Source organism: Athene cunicularia (genome assembly GCF_003259725.1).
Source record: "Athene cunicularia isolate RWA chromosome 7 unlocalized genomic scaffold, athCun1 chr7_part1, whole genome shotgun sequence".
Taxonomy (NCBI): domain Eukaryota; kingdom Metazoa; phylum Chordata; class Aves; order Strigiformes; family Strigidae; genus Athene; species Athene cunicularia.
Window position 1 is genome coordinate 12,140,668 of NW_020799107.1, and position 21,953 is coordinate 12,162,620.

Consider the following 21,953-nt stretch of genomic DNA (forward strand, 5'->3'; position numbering starts at 1 on the left):
GCCCAACCCCCCGACAGCCCTACACCCACCCCCCACCATCCCACTCCTCTTTTGTGCGGCTCCAGGGGACACACAGGCACTGTCTTTACCAAGCCCCTCGACAAGACCACCCTGACCATTACCTCACTACAGACCTCCTATGGAATTCTTCATCTCCTGCCAAAGTTGGCCTTGACCACTCTGCCATGGACCCTTTGTCTTTCCCACAATGATTCTCACACAAGACAACTGCCTTCTTTCAAAGAAGTCTTCAATTAGAGCAAGCCTCTCTACTCCAGTATGCCCATTTGGCTCACTTAAGTGAAGATGAAATCTTTAAAAAGGAAAAATCAAGATCTGAGACCCTCTAGGAGAGGCAGAAGTTATTTTTTTCTCCCTCATCACTTTTTATTTGAAACTTGCAGGACAGGATCAGTCACCCATCGGGGAATGCTGTTCTCCTGGCAGAATCTATTTTAAAGCAAGTAAAATTTTTAAAAAATGACAGAGCTCCACCACTTTGTACTTCATGCTCTCTACACCTCTGCCAGCAGCAGACACATACACTAACAGCCTCAGCAAAAGGCATGCACTGCTGCACAGCATTTATACCATGCCTGCATTAGCACAAACAGGTGCTCTCACCACAGCCCCATCTACCCTGTGCAGTTATGAGAACCAGCAGGTGCCAGAAGAGAGCTGGTGCAAGAACACTCCTGTCATTAAAAGAAATAACGGGGTGGGTAAGGCCCAGCCATAGTAGATGCTTCTCTGACACTCCCTGCTGTCAAGTTTTCAGAGCTGTCAGATATTTGGCATTGTCTCGATCTTCTCAGCTTTGGGACTAATCAGAGAGCCCTGAGAAGCAACAGTCCCCTCGCCTCTCTGTGCTTCAGTATCCCCGTGCTTACAGGGGAACATGGGCCTGGCATCATTCCTGAAAAAACAGTGATCCTCAAACAGAAATACTACACACCCCTTCCCAAGGGTAGGGAAGGCTTAGGCTCACCATGCACAAAATACACCTACTGAGAACATCCGCATCCCCCAAAACATACTGTATTAGTTCTCAGAACGAGAGAGACTTTCACTGTAAAAGAAGGGCCCACAGAAGATCTTTCCATATTGCAAAGATGATGCTGGCAAAGAGTATTTCTCTGTGGTGAAGAGCGCTGCTGGCATGAACACTCTGCCTGCTAATTTCCTAATATGGACCAAACAGTCAAAGGGGTTTAGATCCACACGTTGTCTGTCTACAGACTTACTGCTGGTGCCTCACTTTGTGTAAGGCTGAGTTTAATCTTTTTACCCTATTGACAGGATACTAACTTTTACCTAATGGACCAAGAGCTGCCAAGCACTGTGAGGCATTTTTCACATTTTTCTGGCTTTGTTCAGTTTTTCTTTCCTGACTGGGACCTTCCCATTAGTCCTGCCTCCGCTGAGGTGTTGCAACAAAGACACAAAGAAATGCCAGGATTGCAAACCGGGAGTGCAAAGCACAATCTGGACTTCTTCAGTAGGTGGGACTAATCCAAGCCGCTGCGCCAGGAACAACGTTTGCCAGTATCAAGAAGGCTGTTCCACTTCAGTGGTTTGCAGGCTTGGATATTGCCACCCTAAAAAATAATGTAGGACAGAAAGCAGCAGCCAAGTACACCCTGCTGTGCTAGAGACCCCACCCATGGGAGGAGCACATGACACCAAATCCTGAGGAACCTGCAGCTAAGTGCCCCTTTGGGTGAAGACATCCCCCTTTGTGTAGGGGAAAGGGTGATACAAAAATCTGCAGGATGTAATGTGAAAACACCCCAACACATTCTAGGAAAGAGAGAAAGGTGTCATGTCTCCCCCTGCCAATACTCACAAGGGCTCCACCGTCCTGGGCTAAGGAGCTTCAGGAAGAGGAAGATTCAGCAAACATTCTCAAGGCAGAAAACCCATTTGTACATCTCTTGAAATAGTAATTTTCTTCTAGTTAATGAAGTTTTGCTTCCACTGAGGACCTTACAAAATCAGAGCCATCTGTTGGAAACCAATGGCTGATGCTGCTAAAACTGAAAACCCCATCTTCCCTGCTATTGCAGCTGCCTTGAACCAGCTCACATCCCCCCGAGAGGTCAACAGTGTGCAAAATATTGCTAATAAAATGTGCATTGGAGACATTTGCTCCTAGCCAGGATTTCTACATAGCTGTTTCTGAAGCCAGAAACACACTAGCTGCAAAGACAAACAGCGCTACAACCTTCTTCTATGAATGTTACATAATAAATAATGCATTTAAGTATTGCAACGTAGGGCTCCAAATCCCAGCCTCACTTAGCCTTTAAAGACTGGTGCCATAATTATTTATAGTATTTGTATTAGAGGAATGGGGGGGGGCATACTATCAGATCTCATTTAAAGATTACTTTCAGAAGAAGCAAGTTTGGTTCTTTAACATTTTCTTCAAGTAGAAAAACGTGGCTGCAGCAGTTGGGGTAGAGCAAACAAATCGACAGACACATATGGACATATAGGTCAAATAAGAATTAGGCTGAGCAAAACCTAAGTTAGCTGTGAAACATTCTTTTGGCTGCTCTTCCACATATGGTGCTAGCCGTTTGTGGTTTAATCTTAAAGAAGCTCCATCTCATCTGAGCCTGCAACACTTACAAGCTTCCAAGAAGCAAATTTTTACTATAATTGCTCTATGTTTCTTTATACTGGGTAACGTTTTCACACAAGCATAGCTGCTTTATGCACTTATTGCACTAGGAAGAACTGAAGGAAGAACTGGAAAATTTTGTTCTGTGTCCTGCGGAGGAGAAAAATATCATTCAAAAATACAGAACTGACCTAGAAAAACAAAGTTATTCTGCTGCCCTCTAATGAGCACATCTAACATCTGAAAAAGAGCACTCTCAAAGAGACATGTTCTGTTCGGCCACAGGCACATTCCTTCATGCTGCAGTTGTCAGCAGTGCAGTCACAGGTGGAGCAAGGCAACACCTCCTACACAGCGAAGACATGCAAAAGAAACATCTGGATGGACCCGAGACCTATTTTGTACTTTTCTGAGCTTAGGCTACAGCATATGGCTGTCCTGTTTTGTTCCCACTCCTTCCCCAAATAGAAGGAGGGAATTGGTTCCTAATTCTGACCTTCAGGACACAAACAGGTGTATCTATCAGCTCACCTCTCCAGCATTCATGAGGACCATCCCCCCTTCTAAAGTTACTTCCAAAGTACATTTGCATCATTCACCTTCCCTATCCCTTCCTTGGGTCCATCTGGGTGCTATTCATAAATTCAATCTCTTAATTCAACCCAGCAAAGAACACACTGTAACCTCATGCTATATAGTTAAGAGTGTACGCTTCACTGTCAGAGGGCCATGATGTTGTCACAGATACACAGGTACAACAGAAACAGGGAGGAATGACTTGCTTAAACATCCGTGAGTATTAATGAAAAGCAAAGGAATTCAGTTCTCATGCAAGGGTGTCTCTGGATCCGCACAGTGCTCAGAAGACATTCAGTTGAAAAAGGTGGTAAGGAAGGGAGAACAGCCACCGAGCAACAGTTCTACCTGATACTGAATTTAATCTCAACTTTTACCAAGCAACAGTAAAGTGGTGGGTTGACTGTGGCCAGCTGCCAGGTGCCCACCCGGCCGCTCCATCACTCCCCCTCCTCAACGGAACAGGGTGAGAAAATAAGATGGAAAGTTCGTGGGCCGAAGTAACAGGGAGATCACTCACCATCACAGGCAAAGCAGGCTCAACTTGGGGAAAATTAATTTAACGCATTGCCAATTCAAATAGAATTGGGTGGTGAGAAACAGACACTAAAACACCCTCCCCCACCCATTCCCCTTCTCCCAAGGCTCGGCTTCACTCCTTCATTCCCAACTCCTCTACCTCCTCCCCTGAACAACGCAGGGGGACGGGGACTAGCATTAGTCAGTCCATCACAGCTCTGCTCTGCCACACTCCTTCCTCCTCAAATTTATCCACTGTGGTCCTCTCCACAGGCTGCTCAGTGACTGGAGCACCTCCTAATCCTCCTTTCTGACTCTGGTGTTCACAGGGATGCTTCTCACTTTTTCTCCCACTCCTCCACCTGTCCAGCACTTTTACACCTTCTTAATTACATGTTTTCCCAGAGGCACCGCCGTGGTGGCCAAGGGGCTCAGCTGTGGCTGCAGTGGAGCTGTCTGGATCTGGGTGGGTCGGGAAGAGGGCAGCCCTGACCTCTCTCCTGCTACCAAAACCTCGACACACCCAATACAGGTAAACAGGCCAACACCCTCTATTCTGGAGGAAGAAAAGACATGAAGAAGTTAAAATAAACCCATATAAACAGCACCTACATATTTGTATGCTATTTCCACAAATAAAAACTGCTCAGCTACAGGCACTGAAGCACCAAGCATGCCTGCAGCTGCAGAGGAGTACACACAAGCCCAGCCCTGGGGTCACAGATTGCTGGCATGAATCAAAAGCAATAGCCAGAAGCTTCATGGAGAAGAAGATGAAAGTGCCACTGAACAAAGCAACTTAAAACTCAAAACTGTGATTTCTGTCAGCAGAAAGGAACAGCCTTTCCCTGCCTCCCAATCCACAAGCACACCAGGTTGTTTCAACTCAAAGCTCCTTGCAAAATAACTACTGAATACAATCAACACAGCCTGTACCTGTCACAGCTGGGAATGTACTACCCATGCAAAAGAAGCCCATTCCCAGTTACATAAGAACACTCAGTAACCTGAATATACAAGTAATCTTTATTTTGAAAGGAAGGAGAGGAAAACATGGAAGTAAAAACAAATTTTAAAAGTCATATAGCTAGGAAATGCAACGGAAGCACATCAGCCCAGAGCATGCACATGCACAGCCACACTAGGCATGAATGTCCACAGTAACCCCAGAAGCCAAAATTCTTTAAGCAGATCTATTGATTTTCTGTGTCCTCCATGCATAGTTGAGGACATGGCACCAGTGGGCCAGGAAACAAATTTGTGTGTCCCATTTTCCCTCGGATATCCTACCAGGGAGGGACTCTCTGAAACATGACGTTTCACTGGAGTTGGTTGACAATATCACTAAAGACAATGCTTCCAGGAGTACCTTCCAGCTGACAGTCATTCCTTGCCTGAACATCTGCTTGGATAGCCTCTTCTCCTGCAGGATCCATTTTCTGTGGTTAGCTTCATAGCATATTTGCAACACTGCTAGTTCAATCTAAACCTGTCCAAATTACCACTTCAAACAACCCAGAATATTTCAGTACCCACTGCATTTAATTCTTGCATAGACTTGTTTCCTGCATTTAGTTTAGACAATGTCCATTGAGATTTGACAGTGTTAAAAACTCTATTTAAAAAAACCCCAAAACTTACTTCCTTTCTATAAGCCCCTTGACTAGAAAGCTAAACCCAAATTATGTGCCATTACCAGTTATGCCATATATGAACATCAGTAATGCCAATTTGAAGCACTGAAGTGGGCAAACAGACCTTCAGCTGGTACACGCATTTCTACCTGAGTGTAAAGAAAACCTTTGTGCATAAATTGCGCACAAAGACCTTTTGAATACCTCTGTATCAGAGGATCCCCTGAGCCAAACAGCTCTGAGCACAGGAGCCAGCGCTACATACTATTTTTTAAACGTGCACTGCAATCAGTGGTGGCCTGAGAGAAGGAGGTGGCTCCGGGAGAGTATCATGTTTTCCCATAATTATAACCTATGGGCCATTAGTACTGTAACTGAAGAATTACAGATAATCTGTCTCCCTATTAACAGACTGTATAATTTAGAAAACAAAAACAAAAAACCAAAACCTCAGGCAAGCTAGACCTGCTACTATTCCAATAAAGGATAATTTACACAGAATAGTACTATAGGTCTCAGTCTGAATTATAGACATCAACTCTTGAGACATCTGCCATTAAATACACAGCCTGTAACTCCGATAAGACCCACATTAGCAGGGCAGAGGTTTATCCCTAGGTAAATCAGAAATCTGATTTATAAAGATGATGATCTTAGCATAGAAGTTCTTGGAAAAAATACCCAAGCAAAATAACCTTCCTCACATGGGCATCTGCCAAGGGTACTAGCAGAGGAAAGAGGAGGTTGATTTATTCCTGCACCCAAAAAGCCTGTCAAGGCAAGTCAGAAGGGGCAACTCAGAAGAAGGAGACCTTGCATGTCATCCACCCTTTACCAGCCTCTACCAATTTTCTAAATAGAGCATCTATTAAATATTAAACTCCCAGGACGCATATTTCAGAAATACATTTGACAGCTTGACACAATTCCATACTGACGCTGGTGACAAGGGAAGAGCTCTAACTTCCAGAGCTGTCAATCTGCCCTCTCCACAAGCACTCCTTCATCCCTCTTGGGATTCAGTTTCTCAGTTCACGCAGTGTTAAACTGTTCCTCTCATACCCCATGAGAGGTTTTCATTACGGGGACTTGTGCTGGGTGGTATCTTCACCACCAGTGCAGAACTGCGCCTCCTCTCTCTTTGTAGCATTTATAATTTTGTAACTTGATTATGCCGAAGCTGTAACATTAGAACAGCATGGATTTCAGCTCATAACCCTCTTTTGTAACACTGCAGAATCAGTACTCTACTAAGCAGGGCTGATCTATTTTTGTGTAAGTAAGGATGTCTGACCATTTTAAACTGATTTAGCAGGAGAATACCAGGCTACATTAGTATCCTTCTAAAGCCTTGGGAATCATAATTACACGGAGCAAGACACAGCATGACATGCAAAGTGCCATGCCCCATCACACCTGACCAGGAAGGCAAGGAGGTACACTGGCCCCAAATTCAGCAAGTCCTTCAGTGACACAAGGGCCTGACACATTTCACTTAAAAAGCACACACTTCAGCGCCCAGCTTTTACAAAGGCCAGAGGAAGGCTCTGCAAAAGCACAGAGCAGCACCTCAGAAGCCTCACCAGAGGCGTCCCCAATCCCTTCACTGAGGCTGAGGTGATGGTGATGATGGTGAGATCGCCATCACCCTCCTCTTCAGCCACCCAGCTTCAACACAGCCCACAAAGCAACACGTAAAGGCTGCTCCGGAGCAGACATGTACCTTCCAGCATTGCTAGTGGTGAATGTTAACGCATCAGGCACAGCCGCAGGAACCAACCATAATAAGAAACTACAGGGATCTGACACATCGTTCAAACTCCTAAGACTCATTTCAGGCTCTTCCCACTACCAACAGCCTCCTCTCCACGGAGCAGACTGCAAACATCTTGGCAGCTTCGGGCACTCTGGAAAACATTACTGTGTTTGTGTAGTGCTCAGTATCCATGACCACTAGCTAACTGGAGGATTTTTTTTTTTTTTAAACATTAATTTTAAGAACAAGGACTTACAACAGCTAGAGGGAGAGAAGGAAAAAAGGAAGCTAATTACTTCCATAAATATTAACACAACTGATTCCCATGATCTGGCAGAAGGCACTCACAACATTGAAATGGTCTATCTCCAGAAGGGCAGTCAAAGCACTTCAAGCAGTGCAAGTTTCAGATGCTCATTTAGCTCTTTCCATTTAATTGCACTGACTCTAATTAAAGTGGAGTTTCATACAGTTATTCTCACAGCCAGCACCACACTGCACAGACAATAAATTGTTTAATTTTAAACAGCATGGATTTTTTATTTTTAAAAAAAATATTATTAAGGCACCAGTGTCTTTAGCTTTCAGTAGGATTCCCACTCCAAATTCTCCCAGAAGCTACCTACAGCAGGTCACTGTCCTCCATCTCAAGCAGTTTCCACAGCTTTTCACATCTGACGGAGAACTTGGCCAGCTTGACTCTTGAAGCAAGGTCCCACTGATTTTCATCCTCTGACTGAAGCAACAGAAGAGCCCTATGGCTTCAAGGTGCGTTGTTGCAACCTACAGCCTTCTGTTTGACGCAACCTGCAGGCTGAGGGCATCTGACCTCACTGGAGAGGCTTCCCATCCCACAAAGAGCTATCAGAGCTCCTCTCAAACACCATGCAGTTTTCTAATGGCCTGCTATAAAACAGACACCAAAACAGCCTTTACAAGGTGTCAAGGTAAGAGCAGCTCCTAAGGATGCAGTCAAAAATCCAAATACATTTCAGACAAAAAGCAAGGAAGAGGAACACAGGGTAAACTGTCACCTGCCACCTTATAAAACTACCAGGGTGGCTATCCTAGATGCAGCCTTGCTCTGCTGGTCAGTACCCTTCCAAGCTCTTCACCTGCTCCCTCCTCTCTACTTCAAGCTGTGACATGGTCTTCTTATGGGAACTCCCATCCACAGCCAAAAAGCAACCTGCCAGTAGTCCTAAGCCTGAAATAAAAGTATTTTCAGCTATTGTCAACTCTGTAAATCTATTAATAAATGGCATACCGGGTTATCAAAAGTTAACAGCACTCTGTCTCCAGAAGGTTCAAGTTTTCCAAGTACTGTGTCCACCTCTGGGGCCCCCAACACAAGAAGGACATGGACCTGCTCAAGTGGGTCCAGAGGAGGCCATGGAGATGATCGGAGGCCTGGAGCAGCTCCCCTGTGAGGACAGGCTGAGAGAGTTGGGGGTGTTCAGCTGGAGAAGAGAAGGCTCCAGGGAGACCTTAGAGCAGCTTCCCAGGACTGAAAGGGGCTACAGGAAAGGTGGGGACTCCTCATCAGGGAGTGTAGGATAGCATGAGAGTTAATAGTTTTAAACTGAAATAGGGTATATTTTAATTAGCTGGAAGGAAGAAATTCTTCCCTGTGAGAGTGGTAAGGCCCTAGTTGCCCAACCTGGAGGCACAGGTTGCCCAGAGAAGCTGTGGTTGTCCCCTCCTTGGAAGGGTTCAAGGCCAGGTTGGACGGGGCTTTGGGCTACCTGGGCTAGTGGAAGGTGTCCCTGCCCATGGCAGGGGGGTGGACTTAAAGGTCCCTTCTAATCCAAAGCAGTCTGTGATTCTGTGGTTTGATGCTATGCAAGAAAGGCACTGGGCTCCCCCCTGTTCCATGCTGGTCGGTCTCAGCTGGGACCAAGAGCCTCCTGGTAGGGTCAGTCTCCTCCTGCTCAGTTGCACCAGTTCAGGCTCTGGCTGCAATGCACCACACCAGTCAGGGTACAGGGATGGACAGGGTTAGTTACAGCTCAGCTCATGAAGCGAGCAATACTTTTTGGACTGTGCTTCTACAAACAGGCAGAGGAACTGCTCCCCCAGTTAATGCAATAAAGACACATACAGTGTCCTTCACAGCCATTTCTGGATGCCAAGTCATTAACCTTGGGGCTGGGGGGAGAGGAAAAGAGTATCACTTTGCCTGTTTAATCCCTGCCCAGCCTTTCCCCCTTCCTGGAAATTTTTCCTTTCTTGCAAATTCTTTTCAAGGTTTCAAGCACTTTCACACACAATGTCGGAGAAAACACAAGTTTATGGAGGGAAGTTTGCAGTTTGACCTGAGACCTGCATGTTTCAGTCCTGGGACACATCCTTGACCTGTGCAGGTTACCAAAGGACACACACACCTTGCAGAAGGTACATGGGTGGGGAGGAGAGAGGCACGCAAAGGAGAGGTGTGCAGCCCATGCCTGCCCTGGGACAGAGTCCTCAGGGCTGAAGGTGGCTGCACTTTGACTATTCATGTCTCCTGGGTGGATGAAGATACAGTAGGGGTAAGAATATGAAAGAGACATGAGGAACTGCCAAAATTGTTGCTGGCTTTCCTGAGCCCTTTTTCTTCCCACGTCCCTCAAGTCTGCACATGGAAGGGGAGCTGGTCTCTACCCGAGGCTGGATGCCCACTGGCATGTGTCATTCTCAGCCTGTTGGGGCAAGAGGTGAGGGATACTTGTACTGGGTCTGGCTGAACTGGAATTGGTTTTCCCCTACAGCAGCCCTCACGGTGCTGTGTTTTATGTCGGGAGCTGGCAGGGTGTTGATAGCACCCTGGTGTTGTGGCTGCTGCTGAGCAGTGCTTACACAGCACCAAGGCTCTTTCTGATATTTCCCCCAGTGGGACGGGGTGGGCAAGATCTTGGGAGGGGACACAGCCAGGACAGCTGACCCAAACCGACCAAAGGGATATTCCATACCATATGACGTTTGCTCAGTATAAAGCTGGGAGAAAGGAGGAAGGGGTGGGGGGGGTCACCCTTGGTCCTCCGTGGCAACCACTACGCATATTGGAGCCCTGCTTCCTGAGAAGGCCCGACATCGCCTGTCCATGGGAAGTAGAGACTAAATCTCTTTGCTTTTGCTTCCGCACGCGGACTTTTGCTTTGCCTTGCTTATATTAAAACTGCTTTTGTTTCACCCACAAGGGTTAGTTTATCTTCTTTCCCCTCTTTACCCTATTGAGAAAACAAGGGGAAAAAGGGGGGGGGAAGTGATAAAGCGACTTGGTGGATACCTGGCATTTAGCCAGAGTCAAACCATCACAATACTGCAGAGGTAATCTGTCTGCCTCAAAACCACAAAAAGCAGCTGCCACCGCCCACATCAGGGGCAGCAGGTGAATGGGACAGGCTGGATGCACAAGTTTGTGTGACAAAGGCTGAGCTTTACCCAAGCTGCAATAGCTGAAGGCTCCTTTAATGGCACTTGGGTGCCCTGTTTTAAAGATATGTTGATATCCAGTCCCCGCTCATGAAAGAAAGAAATACCAGCTTAAATGCCACTCAAACAGATGCTCCTCCTAGGGCAGCATCCACGTGCCAAGTAGAAATTTTCAGATGTCAAAATCATTTCAGTGCAACACCACCAAGGGCATCGCCAATAGGCTACCTCTGACACCACCTTAAGGGAAAGCATTTCAACGCTCTCAAAATTCACACAGACCAAGGCCTGGGCAGCTAATAACAAAGACAGATGGAGCAGGAACATTTTGTCATTTTGGACTAGCACAGCACGTCACATTTTACACACACTAGAGATGCTACAGCCGCTCCTCACAGGCCAATCACTGTCATCCTCAGTTTGAGGAGCAAACCATTTTCACCCCTTCCTATCTGAAAAGTGTTACAGTGGGGAACAGCTTGAGAAAGGCTCTCTGCCCAAAACAAACACAAGACAGAGTATGACAGCTGCCAGCACAGAATTAAATGCTGAAGAAAAGCAACAGCAGCAGAATCATGAAGATCTAGCAGCTTTCCACACCAGCGATGTGGCAAATGACCAGCACAAGCAGATTTAAAAATACCCCAAGTGCGCATTAAGAAAAAGCAGCAAAGGCTTAAAACTGATACTCAGAAAGGATGCGTTCATTAAAACAAACAGGATTAAATTCTTTTTTATCCTTCAATTGCTAAACACACCAACATGGCAGAAAAGAAAAAAAAAAAAAACAAACAACAAAACAAACAGGAAACCTCCAGCTTAATGAGGCTAGGCACTGCGCTGTACCCAGGAAGGCACAGCTGAAGGGGACTATATGACATGGCAGGCACCATGCCATACAGGAGGTGAAGGAAAGGCCCAAAATGTATGCAGTGGGAAGGCTGCCGATGTCTCCGGCCTGTTCTTACTGATTCAGGTCACCAAAAATCTGCCTAAAGAAGGTACACAGTGCTAAGATTAGACATAGCAGGAGGGCAGATTCACATCATGCTCTGCAGAGAAACAGCCTCTCATCTTCCCAGCAGAAGCAACTTGCTCCTACCAACAGCACAACTCTAGGATTTGCACAGAAGCATTTCATGGAGAAACGTGATCATGGGTGAGGACAGAAGAGGAAGAACCCTAATACTGAAATGCCACAAACAAGCAGTAACCCAACAAACAGATGGGAATAAGTTATGGGACACAAAGATTAGCATCCTGTCAGAGCTCCTCATAAGTCATGAGGCCATGGCTGCAATTCTGCAAGCAACACAACTGTGGATCCACTGCAGTGGTAACCATGAGTCCAGACACTGCAGGAACAGCGATGCTGGAATAGGAGAGGACTTAAGTGGATTCTGGCACATTACCCATTAAAAAAACAAACAAGAAAGCAAATCGTGTCACATGAAGTTGGTGTATGGTCCCACGACAGCATCATGATGCCATCCAAACACAGCTTTTCTGCTTCTCATTTGAGATAGCAACAGAACAGAATTGGACAAGTGGCTGCAGAGCCCAAGGAGAAGGGAGCAGATACATGACAGACACAGCAAATCTGGAACACCAGAGCAGAAGCTGAGATGCAAACCAGAAGGTTATAGTCAATGACTCTGCAGTGGGAGGCCTGGTAACAGAAGGAACTCACAGAGTATCTAACAAAGGGGAAAAGCAAGGCTATGCACAGGCTGCAGACTACAGCAATTCCAAGCTGTCAGGTTCCTGCTTGGCCTGACTTTATTCTCTCCTCTCTCCACACTTCTTCAGCAAGAAAGTACTTCCTTCTTTGTCAGATGTTCAGTAATTTCACTCCTCTGTTCCCCTCTGTGCTACTGACAGAGAACCCCATGCTGCTGCAAGACAGTCCTGGTCATCAGAGCACAAGAGCTCTGAAGATCCAAAAGGAAGTCAGAGATACTACCGCATGCATGGCTGAAACTCCCCTATAGTTTTGCATCACATTGTGTAAATCAGCAACAGCGAGGCCCAGCATAACCTCTGTTCAGACTAATGTCCTATGTCACTCTGTGCATCCCACCTCGCTACAGAATCACAGCCTTACAGAGTGGTTTGGGTTGGAAGAGACCTTCAGAGATCATCTAGTCCAAACCCTCTTTCATCTTCCACTAGCCCAGGGTGCCCAAAGCCCCGTCCAACCTGGACTTGAACACTTCCACCAATGAGGCATCCACAGCTTCTCTGGGCAACCTGTGCCAGTGTCTCACCACCCTCATAGCAAAAAAATGTCTTCTTTATATCTAGTCTAAACCTACCCTCTGGTAGACCTTATGATATCCTTAAGAACCCTTAACCTGCCCAGAACCAGAGGCAGCAAATAGTTTTAATCCATGTTTCACATATTCCTGGCTCACCAGTGGCACAGATTGTTAGAGCAATCTGCAGGAAAAGCTACTCTTGCCACAACCTCAGAAATCAAGGTGACAAGCTAAAGTTTTACGAGCAATTCTGAAAAGGTAGCACTTGCTGTCATTGCACTTTTGGTTTCTCAACCACACATCTTGTCACAGTTCCCTTCTGGAGAAGCTGAAAATAAAGCAGGAAGCTGCCAGTCCAGCTGTTCGTATAATTTCACAACTGGTTAATCATCCACTCCATAAAAAGAGCCATTCCCAAGCAACTGGTTTGCCAGAGCCACACTTGAATAGGCCCTTCCTTCAAGGAGCTAACATTAAAAAAGAAAACCTAAAAAAAAAAAATAAAGCAACCCCACCATATGACAGGACATTTCTGACTTAGTTGGAAACATTTAATTCCTGTGCTACAGAGACTCACCCAGATGAAATTTATTCACTCACACTAGTAACAGAGCTCCTTGCATGGATTAGATTATGGCAAAGCATTTGATTTACCTTACGTCAGTAGCTAACTAAACTACACTGATAGGAAGTAATCTTTCAAGACGTAACTCATGGACTTAACTCCAGTGTTCACAGTGATGTTGCTGGATTTTGTTACCTACGAGCATGTGGAAATCATCTGGAATCTGGCGTTAAGATGAGCTAATGATTAAAGACAAGAAGCAGAGCAGGAGAAAGAAGTTGCATCAGGTCTGCTTCACAATATGCCATGGCCCAGAGCTCCCTGTATTAAAATACTTTCCATGTTAGTGGCTTACTACTGTCACACATACACAACTCACCTAAAATGAAATCCATTTGGGTGACATTTCTTATTCCAATTCTACCCTCTCCTTCTCATGCCACAGGAAGTACTGATGCCAGAACAGTCTAAGCTGATACCTCACACCAACCACAACAAACATGCTGAATCCAGCTTGTATCTAAGGGAAGCAATGAAACCATTACCATGAGAGTAGCAGATTGACAGGACACCCTGCCTCCACCAGATGCACCAGGAATCCTCAAAAATATGGGACCTTCGGTGGGCAAGAACCAGAACCACCAGTTTATCCTCCCAAAACAAGAGGCCTCCTTCTATCTCCTTTCAGCCCCAGAACACACAATCACTGACATTAACTAAGATACTAACCCTGATATAGATGAACTTTCCAACTTACATATCATGCTCCTCCCTGATCCCTCAGAATAACCACAAGCAAAAGGTGAGCAAAATCTGGTCACTTAATGAATTGAGAAAAACTAAGGGGAAAAAAGGTAGAGAGAGGTCTCCTCTCTCATTGGTGGCTAGAGAAAATAGCACTGAAGCCCCAGCACGACGGTGGCTTGCTTTCCTACAGGACTGCATCCCTCTGGCTCCAAGGTATCAAAGTAGGTCTTCCAGATTAAGTTTTGCATCACATGGAAGTAATCATGCTCTGCTGTTGTTTAGCTAGTCCCTAGCACATCACTCAGGCCCTCCTCTTGCCCCAGCTGTCCCACCCTGCCTTGGTAGCAGTCCACGTCCCCTCCCTGCACGTCCCGGTGGCCTGAGCCACCACACAGCCCCCTGCCTGCCTCTCTGTGCTGCACACAGGAACCTCCTTGGATTTAGGACCACTGCCTGCTACAACACAACAAGGCATTTCCAGGCCTCAATCAATATCCCTCCCTTTTTCCACCTAAGTAAGACCCAGCAAGAGCAGAAACAGCACACTTCACCTGCACATCCTAAACCAGACAAATCCTTGCATTAAAAAAACCCAACAGCCCACTCCATCAATCAATGCAGCCCCTTTCTGAACCCACAGAAGTGTCCAGTGATGGTAACATCACGTGCAGTACAGACACAGAGCCCAGAGCTGAATTTGCCACATGAGATGCAAAATGTCTTTCTTGTTCGGGTGCATGTCTACCATCTGCTGTTGTCATTGCTTCTTCCAGGTTTGTAGTGGAAGAGACAGCAGAGAGCCGCACCCACCTGCCTCATCATGCAGCTACCAGGCTTCCATCACACCCTGCCTTGCTGCCTTCCCAAAAAGCCCAGGACTTTTTGCTTTAGGAACAACTACGCAGGTATCCCAGGCCTCCAAGCAGCCTTGCTGCCCTCGTCTGAATATTTGCGGGTCTGCTACATCTTTTCTGAGACGAGAGGACCAGGACCCCACACAGCAAAATAGCTGCATGTACCATGGATTTATTTATGGAGCAAGCAATGCTCCCCAGGTCATTCTCTTCTCCTACTTCCCAACAGCCCATTTGCTTTTTTGACCACTGTTGAGCTCCAAGCTGACATCTTCTGAATTCTAACCCAATTCCAAGCTCTTCCTCAGACTAGATTTTAATTGGAAGAGACCCGACCTGTAGAATGAAGCGCAGTGTAAAAATTCAGTATGCAAGGGGTATTTTTCATAGGTACTCCAAATAATTCAGCAAATTCAAAATGTCCCTTCTCTGCCTACTGTCCAAGCTGCCCTGACTGTCTTTGTTAGAGCCCCACAATACAGGCAGCCTTTCCCCACACTGCACCCAAGGCCTGCGTGCTTACACATCTCCCCATACTCCCAACCTTCTGCAGGCTGCTTTGAATGGACGGGGCAACCAGAAACCTGCCTTAGGAATAAGGAACATGAGGAGAAGGCAGTCATCCTCTTTGACGACAAAGCTGAACACAAACCCTGAGAAAAAAAGTCTCTCCAGGCCAAGCTGGGAGAGGTAATCCTTACTACAGTTTTAGCCTCAACCACTAACTGCATCTGTGGCTTTCAAAGAGGCTCCTGCCTTTCTCTGCAGCTTGCTTCTTCAGCTCTCCACCACCTCCCAAATGTAAGGCATTCAGAACAACTGGGATATGGCAGGACACTCATGGCAGACACATGAACGTAACAGTGAAGAGAAACACATCTCTTCTAGCTGCTCAACTAACAGTCCTCATTCACCTGTCTGAACTTCTGGTCTTAGAGCAAAAAGATGACAGGAACCAAGAGTCACCTCATCTTCTCCAGAGAAAACGAAGCAGAATATTTTGTAATGAGCACAGATAACTTCACAGCTGGACAAAGGTAATCTGTAAAAGCTGCCCTGAGTGCCCAGGACATGTGGGAGAGAGGAAGGAATCACGCAAGCATGCTGAATAGGCAGAGGATGGACAAAGTAGGAAGCCAGAAAGTACGTGCTAGGTATACAAGGCAGAGAGGGAAGCCAAGGAACCCAAGAGAAGTAGCAAGCTAAAGATCATTGTCACCAAGTCATCCCTGTTACAGAAGGACAAAGACACAAGACAGAGGGGAAAGGGAGCTCCACAACCCTCCAAGTCTTCCAGGCAGGAGCAGGCCTGGCTGGCTCTTCCCCCTACCTCACACTGGTTCAGAAGTAACTGCTGTCCCTGCATCATGCTCTGAGGAGACCAGGCTTTCCAGGTGCCTTCTGCTGATCCAGCCAGTCCTCTCTTAAACAGTGAGGGGTTGTGCTGATAGGTGGCACCACAGCCAATGTCACCACCTCTTCCTCCTTACTTTTTCAGCAACAAGCAATCTCTTGATCCCTGTGTATCCTTCTGGGCCAGCTTCACATCTGACAGCTTCAGAATTAGCAGAGCACTCCAGCTCACATAGCTGTGGTGCTCAGGCTCTGTCAAGACAAAAGTTGGGTCCCCCAGTTCAAGGATAAAGCCAAAATGTGAAAGCCCAAGTGGAGAAAGGAACAGAGGCAGAATAGTAGTAAGAAGGTCAAATGTTTTACCCGGAAACATCTTAGGCAGATACCTTCAACCATGCTGCAATGCCATGGAAGCTGAGCCATTGAGTGAGATGCTGGTTGTCTGGGAACCACATCTCCAAAAGCAGAGGGCTTCCTCTCTAAGGAAGAGAGATAACAGAGCCAAAACCTGTAGCTGCCAGCTGGGCTTGGTAACCCAGCAGAGTGTTTCCTGACAGGTCCAAGCTCTGTAACTGCTCCCTTGTTTCACTCTTGCCCTTCAGGTCTCTTTAAGCCCACACTGAAGTCTTCCTGGCTGTCCCTAAAGTGTCACAGCACAAGGCCAGATCATAACAGAAAACACAGAGATACCAGCAATCTTCAATAATATGAAGCAATCTTAGGTACACCCAGGACAAACATACCAGCTTTCGCAACTGCCACATAGGATCCTTGACAGAAAAAAAATCTTCCTCGGCTGTGAAAAGCACAGGAGATAGAATAAGCCCACCTACAGTCTGCCAACTTGACCTTCTCAGAGCTTGAAAAGCAAATGGGAGAGAAACACTTTTTTTGTCTTGCTATTAAATCCTAAAATAACAATGTACAGGAGAATCCTACCCCGTGCACTGAACTACACAGGGGGATGGGAGGAGAGGGGCAGGGAGGGCTGGAGTAAAGTTGAATTCCTGCTGAACAGGCTCTCAGCAGACCAGAGATCCCAGGAGACAAAGCACTTCTGCCTACAATCTCTTTTCTAACTCCAGGGTGTCTGCCATTGTATGCACAGCCTAGTTACAGTTCACTGAATTAACACAAAAAAATGAATTGATTTCCATAATGAAAAAGCCTCCACATGGCTCCAGAGTGACACAAGAAGAAAGGGCACAGCAGCTCGGGAAGATCTAAAAAAAAAAAATTAAAAAAAAAATCCCTTTTTGCTTCATTGAATTGCAGTTTTGAGCCCCCAAATAAAAAGCTATTTTTAGCTGATCATCTGGAAAGTGCAAGGGAGAACAAAGCACTGGGGTCAGCATCACTGCCTGCAGGAAGCCATCATGCAGCCTCAAGAGAGGGTTAAACATAGTCAGGCACTGCACATCTGCATCATCAGCACTGCACAGGGACCAGCAGCACAGGTCTATTTATAAACCAGACATGTACAGCTGTAGCCTGGAATGAAAGAGTAGGATTGCAGGCTGTCAGCCTGCAACAACACACTGTCTAATTTAATTAAAGAGATGGCTATGTTCACATGCACACACATATGCACACATGTCCTTTTCCCAAGAGACTTAGGAACAAAGAGCTCAGTGTTTTGAAAAGAGTACATTTCACAAAGGTTTCTGTGCAGAGGGCAAGCATCTCCAGCAAACATGTCTTCACACAAACTTCTCATTCCCTCACTGTGACCAAATACGACCAATGGGCTATGGGTGCTACTGCTTACCACTGCTTGGGTAGCCACTAGCCCTTGGGTGGTTACTGGGTTTGTTTGTAGCCCTAGACATGAAAACAGAGTCACTGTAGTAGTATTAATCTGCATGGTGAGAAGAAATTTCACTTAGCTTGCAAACAAGGTATTCGGGAGTCACATGCATCTTCTGCACCAGGACAGATTGCTGTGCCATCCACTTCCATTCAGAGAGGTAAAACCCAGTTTCAGATACAAAGCTTGCTCTGCCATGAAGCAACTAAAGGGAGGACTTCCTTGTCGTGGGACTAGAAACAAACACCTCAATCGTCTCCTCTATGTTCCCATTCTCACTCCCCTTACTCCCTGGTGAGCTGGACTCTCCGGCCCAGGATCCCTTGAGCCAGGGACCTCGCAACAGCAAAGGACAGGAAGAGAGAACTGGCTGCATCAAGCTGCTATGGGTAAAGCACTGTTGAGGCACAAAAAGCAACTTGTTGACAAAATACTGGAGTATGAATGGCAGCTGCTGGTGAGGCAAAAGCAGCCACAGAGGAAGCCCAAAGACCAGGCCACAGCCTGGGCTCTGCTGTCCCCTTAGCCTCTAGGGACCAGGTGTCTTTGGTGCTATGGGACATCCCTCCCGAAGGCATGGGGACATCCCACAGGCCACGGGGACATCCCACAGGTGGGGGTTCCAGCTGCACAGGTAGCCTGAAGCTAGTTCCCCACCTGGGGAGCACTAAGCACACACATGCCTTTTTGCCTCCTCAAACAGAAACTGCTTTGAAAAGCCCCTGCAGGAACACGGGATGCTGTGCCTGGGTTCCATGCTCCTGGTTTGTTCTGACAGCCACTGCAAATACAGTTGCCAGTGTCTGCTGACAACCTAAAGCGGCACTCATTCAAAATATAACAAACCTGTTCTGGAGGAAATGATGCTTCTGGAGTCCAAGTCGAGCTTCTTTACTAGAGTATCAGGGTCAATCTTCAGCCCAGCAAAGACACCAGAAGATGAGAAGTCCCAGTCCTTATCCAAAAGAAACATTAAGCAGGAGTCAGTACAAACACCACAAGGCAACATTTGTTAAAAAAAAAAAAAATCAAATCCAGTCAGAAGCAGGGTGCAAACTCCAGGGGTAGTGTGCAGGCACATCTCCTGAGGTAAGCCACCCCACTGGCCTGGCCCCCCCCAGGCTCTTCCACGCAGACTGAAGTTTTACAAAGTCACATTTTGGACTGTTGTATTCCTAACAGATTTCTACCTGAACTCAACCTCACCTCACTCAGGAGAATTCAGGTATTACTCCTAGGAGGACTGTGAAAAGCATCCTTAGGAAAAGCAAGATTTATTACAGGTATGTAAGTACATAACAATACAGATAAGCAACAAATGAGCAGATTAGGGGCCTAAATCCTAACTCAATGGACACTACGCAGATTCAGTGACTACAAGCGATTTACCAAATCTTCAGCACCTAGTTCCTTTAAGCATGCAATACTTGTGTAAGTCCTAAGCTTTGCACTGGCTTCTCTGGTTGGCTTAGAAAACTTTATTATTTTAGCCCAGCGCTGACACGTAACTTCACAGTGGTATAAAACCAGCTGTATATGGCACAGCCTATTCCTCCCTCCTCACAAGGAAGGCTGTAGGTGCATAAAAACTATTTACTGCTGCTCCATGTCCTTGCTGCAAGGGGGCTGGGGGAGGCACCCACCTTTAACCTGAACTGCGTATTAATACCACAGCTGGTAAAACTAGACACGGTCTAAATCTCCTAAATGACTGAGTGTAAACTCACAGCTCACCTCCACCTTACCTAACCTGAAATCGAAGAGAACGACTGCAAAACAAGCCAGGCAGCCTCTTATCCCTCTGCTCCCCACACTCACTGGCGATGATCCCTGCCACTGCATCCAAGTCACGGCAGCGAGAGGCGGCACAGGCACCCTCTCCCCCAGCAGCAGGAGCAGTGCCGGCCACCGCCTGCAGAAGGCTCTCCTGCCCACATGCTAAAGGCCTGGCCGTGCCATAGCATGGCTGCCATAGCCGCCACGGCGTGGCAGTTCCATCACCACAGCCAACGGTGTGGAGCGGCAGTAGCCACCACCAGAGTGTTATCTGAAAAGCAGATTCATGCCCGGCATGCAGTAAACCAATCTGAACGTGCTCAGGAGAGATACTGTATTTATTCAGGCCTGGGTGCTTGGTGGACTTTCTCACAAATCAAGCACACCAACAGCAGGTTTTCATGCTCCTTTTATACACAAAAATCAAGAGGTTAGTACTTTTCCAAACACACCTATTACACACTGATTGGTTAGTGACTAACATACAATTATAACACATAATTCTTCTTACATAATTACATTCTCACATTCTTACATAATACTTCTACCACTGAAAGTTAAATTTTTAGAACAATGTAGCAGAATTATGCTTAGGTCAAGAAAGATGTTTTTTGTGCATGTTAAAACCAAAGACATCCCGAATCAGCAGAATAAGCCCATAGCCTTGAGCAAGGACATTCCAGAACCAACAGACCTTGAAGAGAGTACATCACCAACTTGGAAAGCAGACTCAAGGTCCAGGTATCTGTAGCTGAACTACCTGTTTATAATACTAAAAACCACACCTATAGGTTAAGAAGATCCTTGCCCAGGTGAAGACCCTTCCCCTGAGCACGCATTGTAGTAGAAGGGTTGTATCAGCAGTATTATAATTGTATGTAAATTGCTAACCAATCATCGTAGAGAGGATGGACTTGAAAAATCACTATCTTTGCAAATTCTGTGTATAAATACAGCGTAGAAAGTCCCACTGGTGTGCTTGATTTGAAGGAAACCACCAAGCACTAAGGCTTACACAAGCCTAAAATAAGTAATGTCCCTCCTGAGTGTGTGATTATAGACCTACTGCACACCAGGTGACAAACCTGGGTTTTAGACACCACTACTACTACACATGCTCAGGGGAAGGGTCTTAACCTGGGCGGGGGTCCTTTTGACCTGTGAGTATGTTTTTTGGCATTATAATGAAAGTAGTTCACTTTCAAGACACTCAAAAGTTAGTTTCATTGCCAACTGAAGTAATCAAATAGTCACTTTGCCAGGTTGGCAAATAACTCATCCTCAGGATAATCCCTGACATTCCCTTCATGGTCCAGGACATTCTGTTTTCTAGGGTTTTGAAAGGGCTTAAACCAATGAATTTCTGATTGTCTAAACTGTGATGCAGGAAAGTTTTCCTTGTGTTTGTTTCACAAGGACTCCTCAGCTGTTTACCCTCGGAAATGCTCCCTGTGTAACCCACTGAGGGCAGACTCAAAGCTCTCAGTGAGCACTTGGGCAAACTAAGCTGAGGGGAAATCAAACAGGACACAGAGGTTCAATCTAGGGAGGGTGATCTCACTGATTTAGGAAGAATGCACCTGGACTTTACATCACAGTGCGTGCTCTGGAAAGAGCAGATACTGTGAAGAAGACCACGTACTGCTTCCCTTGACCACCAAAGACCCACACCCTGTTTTTACTATGCATGCTCGGACTGTGTAAAAGAATTCCAGAAACTCATCATCATAAGACATTCCTTTCCAGGAAATCTCATGAATGATTTGTGTGTATATAAACTGATGTCCCTTCTTAGTTCCTGGGAGCTCTTATGGTGGAGAATCCACAGGGCGACCCCAGCGCTGCCAATCAAGAATACCTGCTCAACTGTTCCGTTGGGTTCTGACTGTTAATTTCTTTTTCAGTTTGGAGATCCAAGCCAATTCTTTATGAATTTCTTACCGCTCCCCGACGTGTGGCAACTACAGCTACTCGCGTAATCCCGCGCCACGGCTACTAGCGAACGCGGAGGGCGCTCTCTCCGGGGCCCAGGCGGGCCCTGAAGCTCCAGGCCTCCTCGTTTTGCCTC

At 46.4% G+C, this 21,953-nt stretch overlaps 1 protein-coding gene across 1 annotated transcript in view; it reads right to left on the reverse strand.

The window, feature by feature from the left end:
* The window catches only part of FAM207A (family with sequence similarity 207 member A), a 58,881-nt gene extending 37,307 nt beyond the window's left edge, over window positions 1-21,574 (reverse strand). The window contains exons 1-3 of the mRNA XM_026852423.1: window positions 21,477-21,574; window positions 19,499-19,568; window positions 18,956-19,064 (exon numbers count right to left, since the gene is read on the reverse strand). Coding sequence (XP_026708224.1) covers window positions 18,956-19,064; window positions 19,499-19,568; window positions 21,477-21,574 — 277 coding nt within the window. The remainder of the gene's footprint in view (window positions 1-18,955; window positions 19,065-19,498; window positions 19,569-21,476) is intronic.
* Window positions 21,575-21,953: the final 379 nt, after the last annotated feature.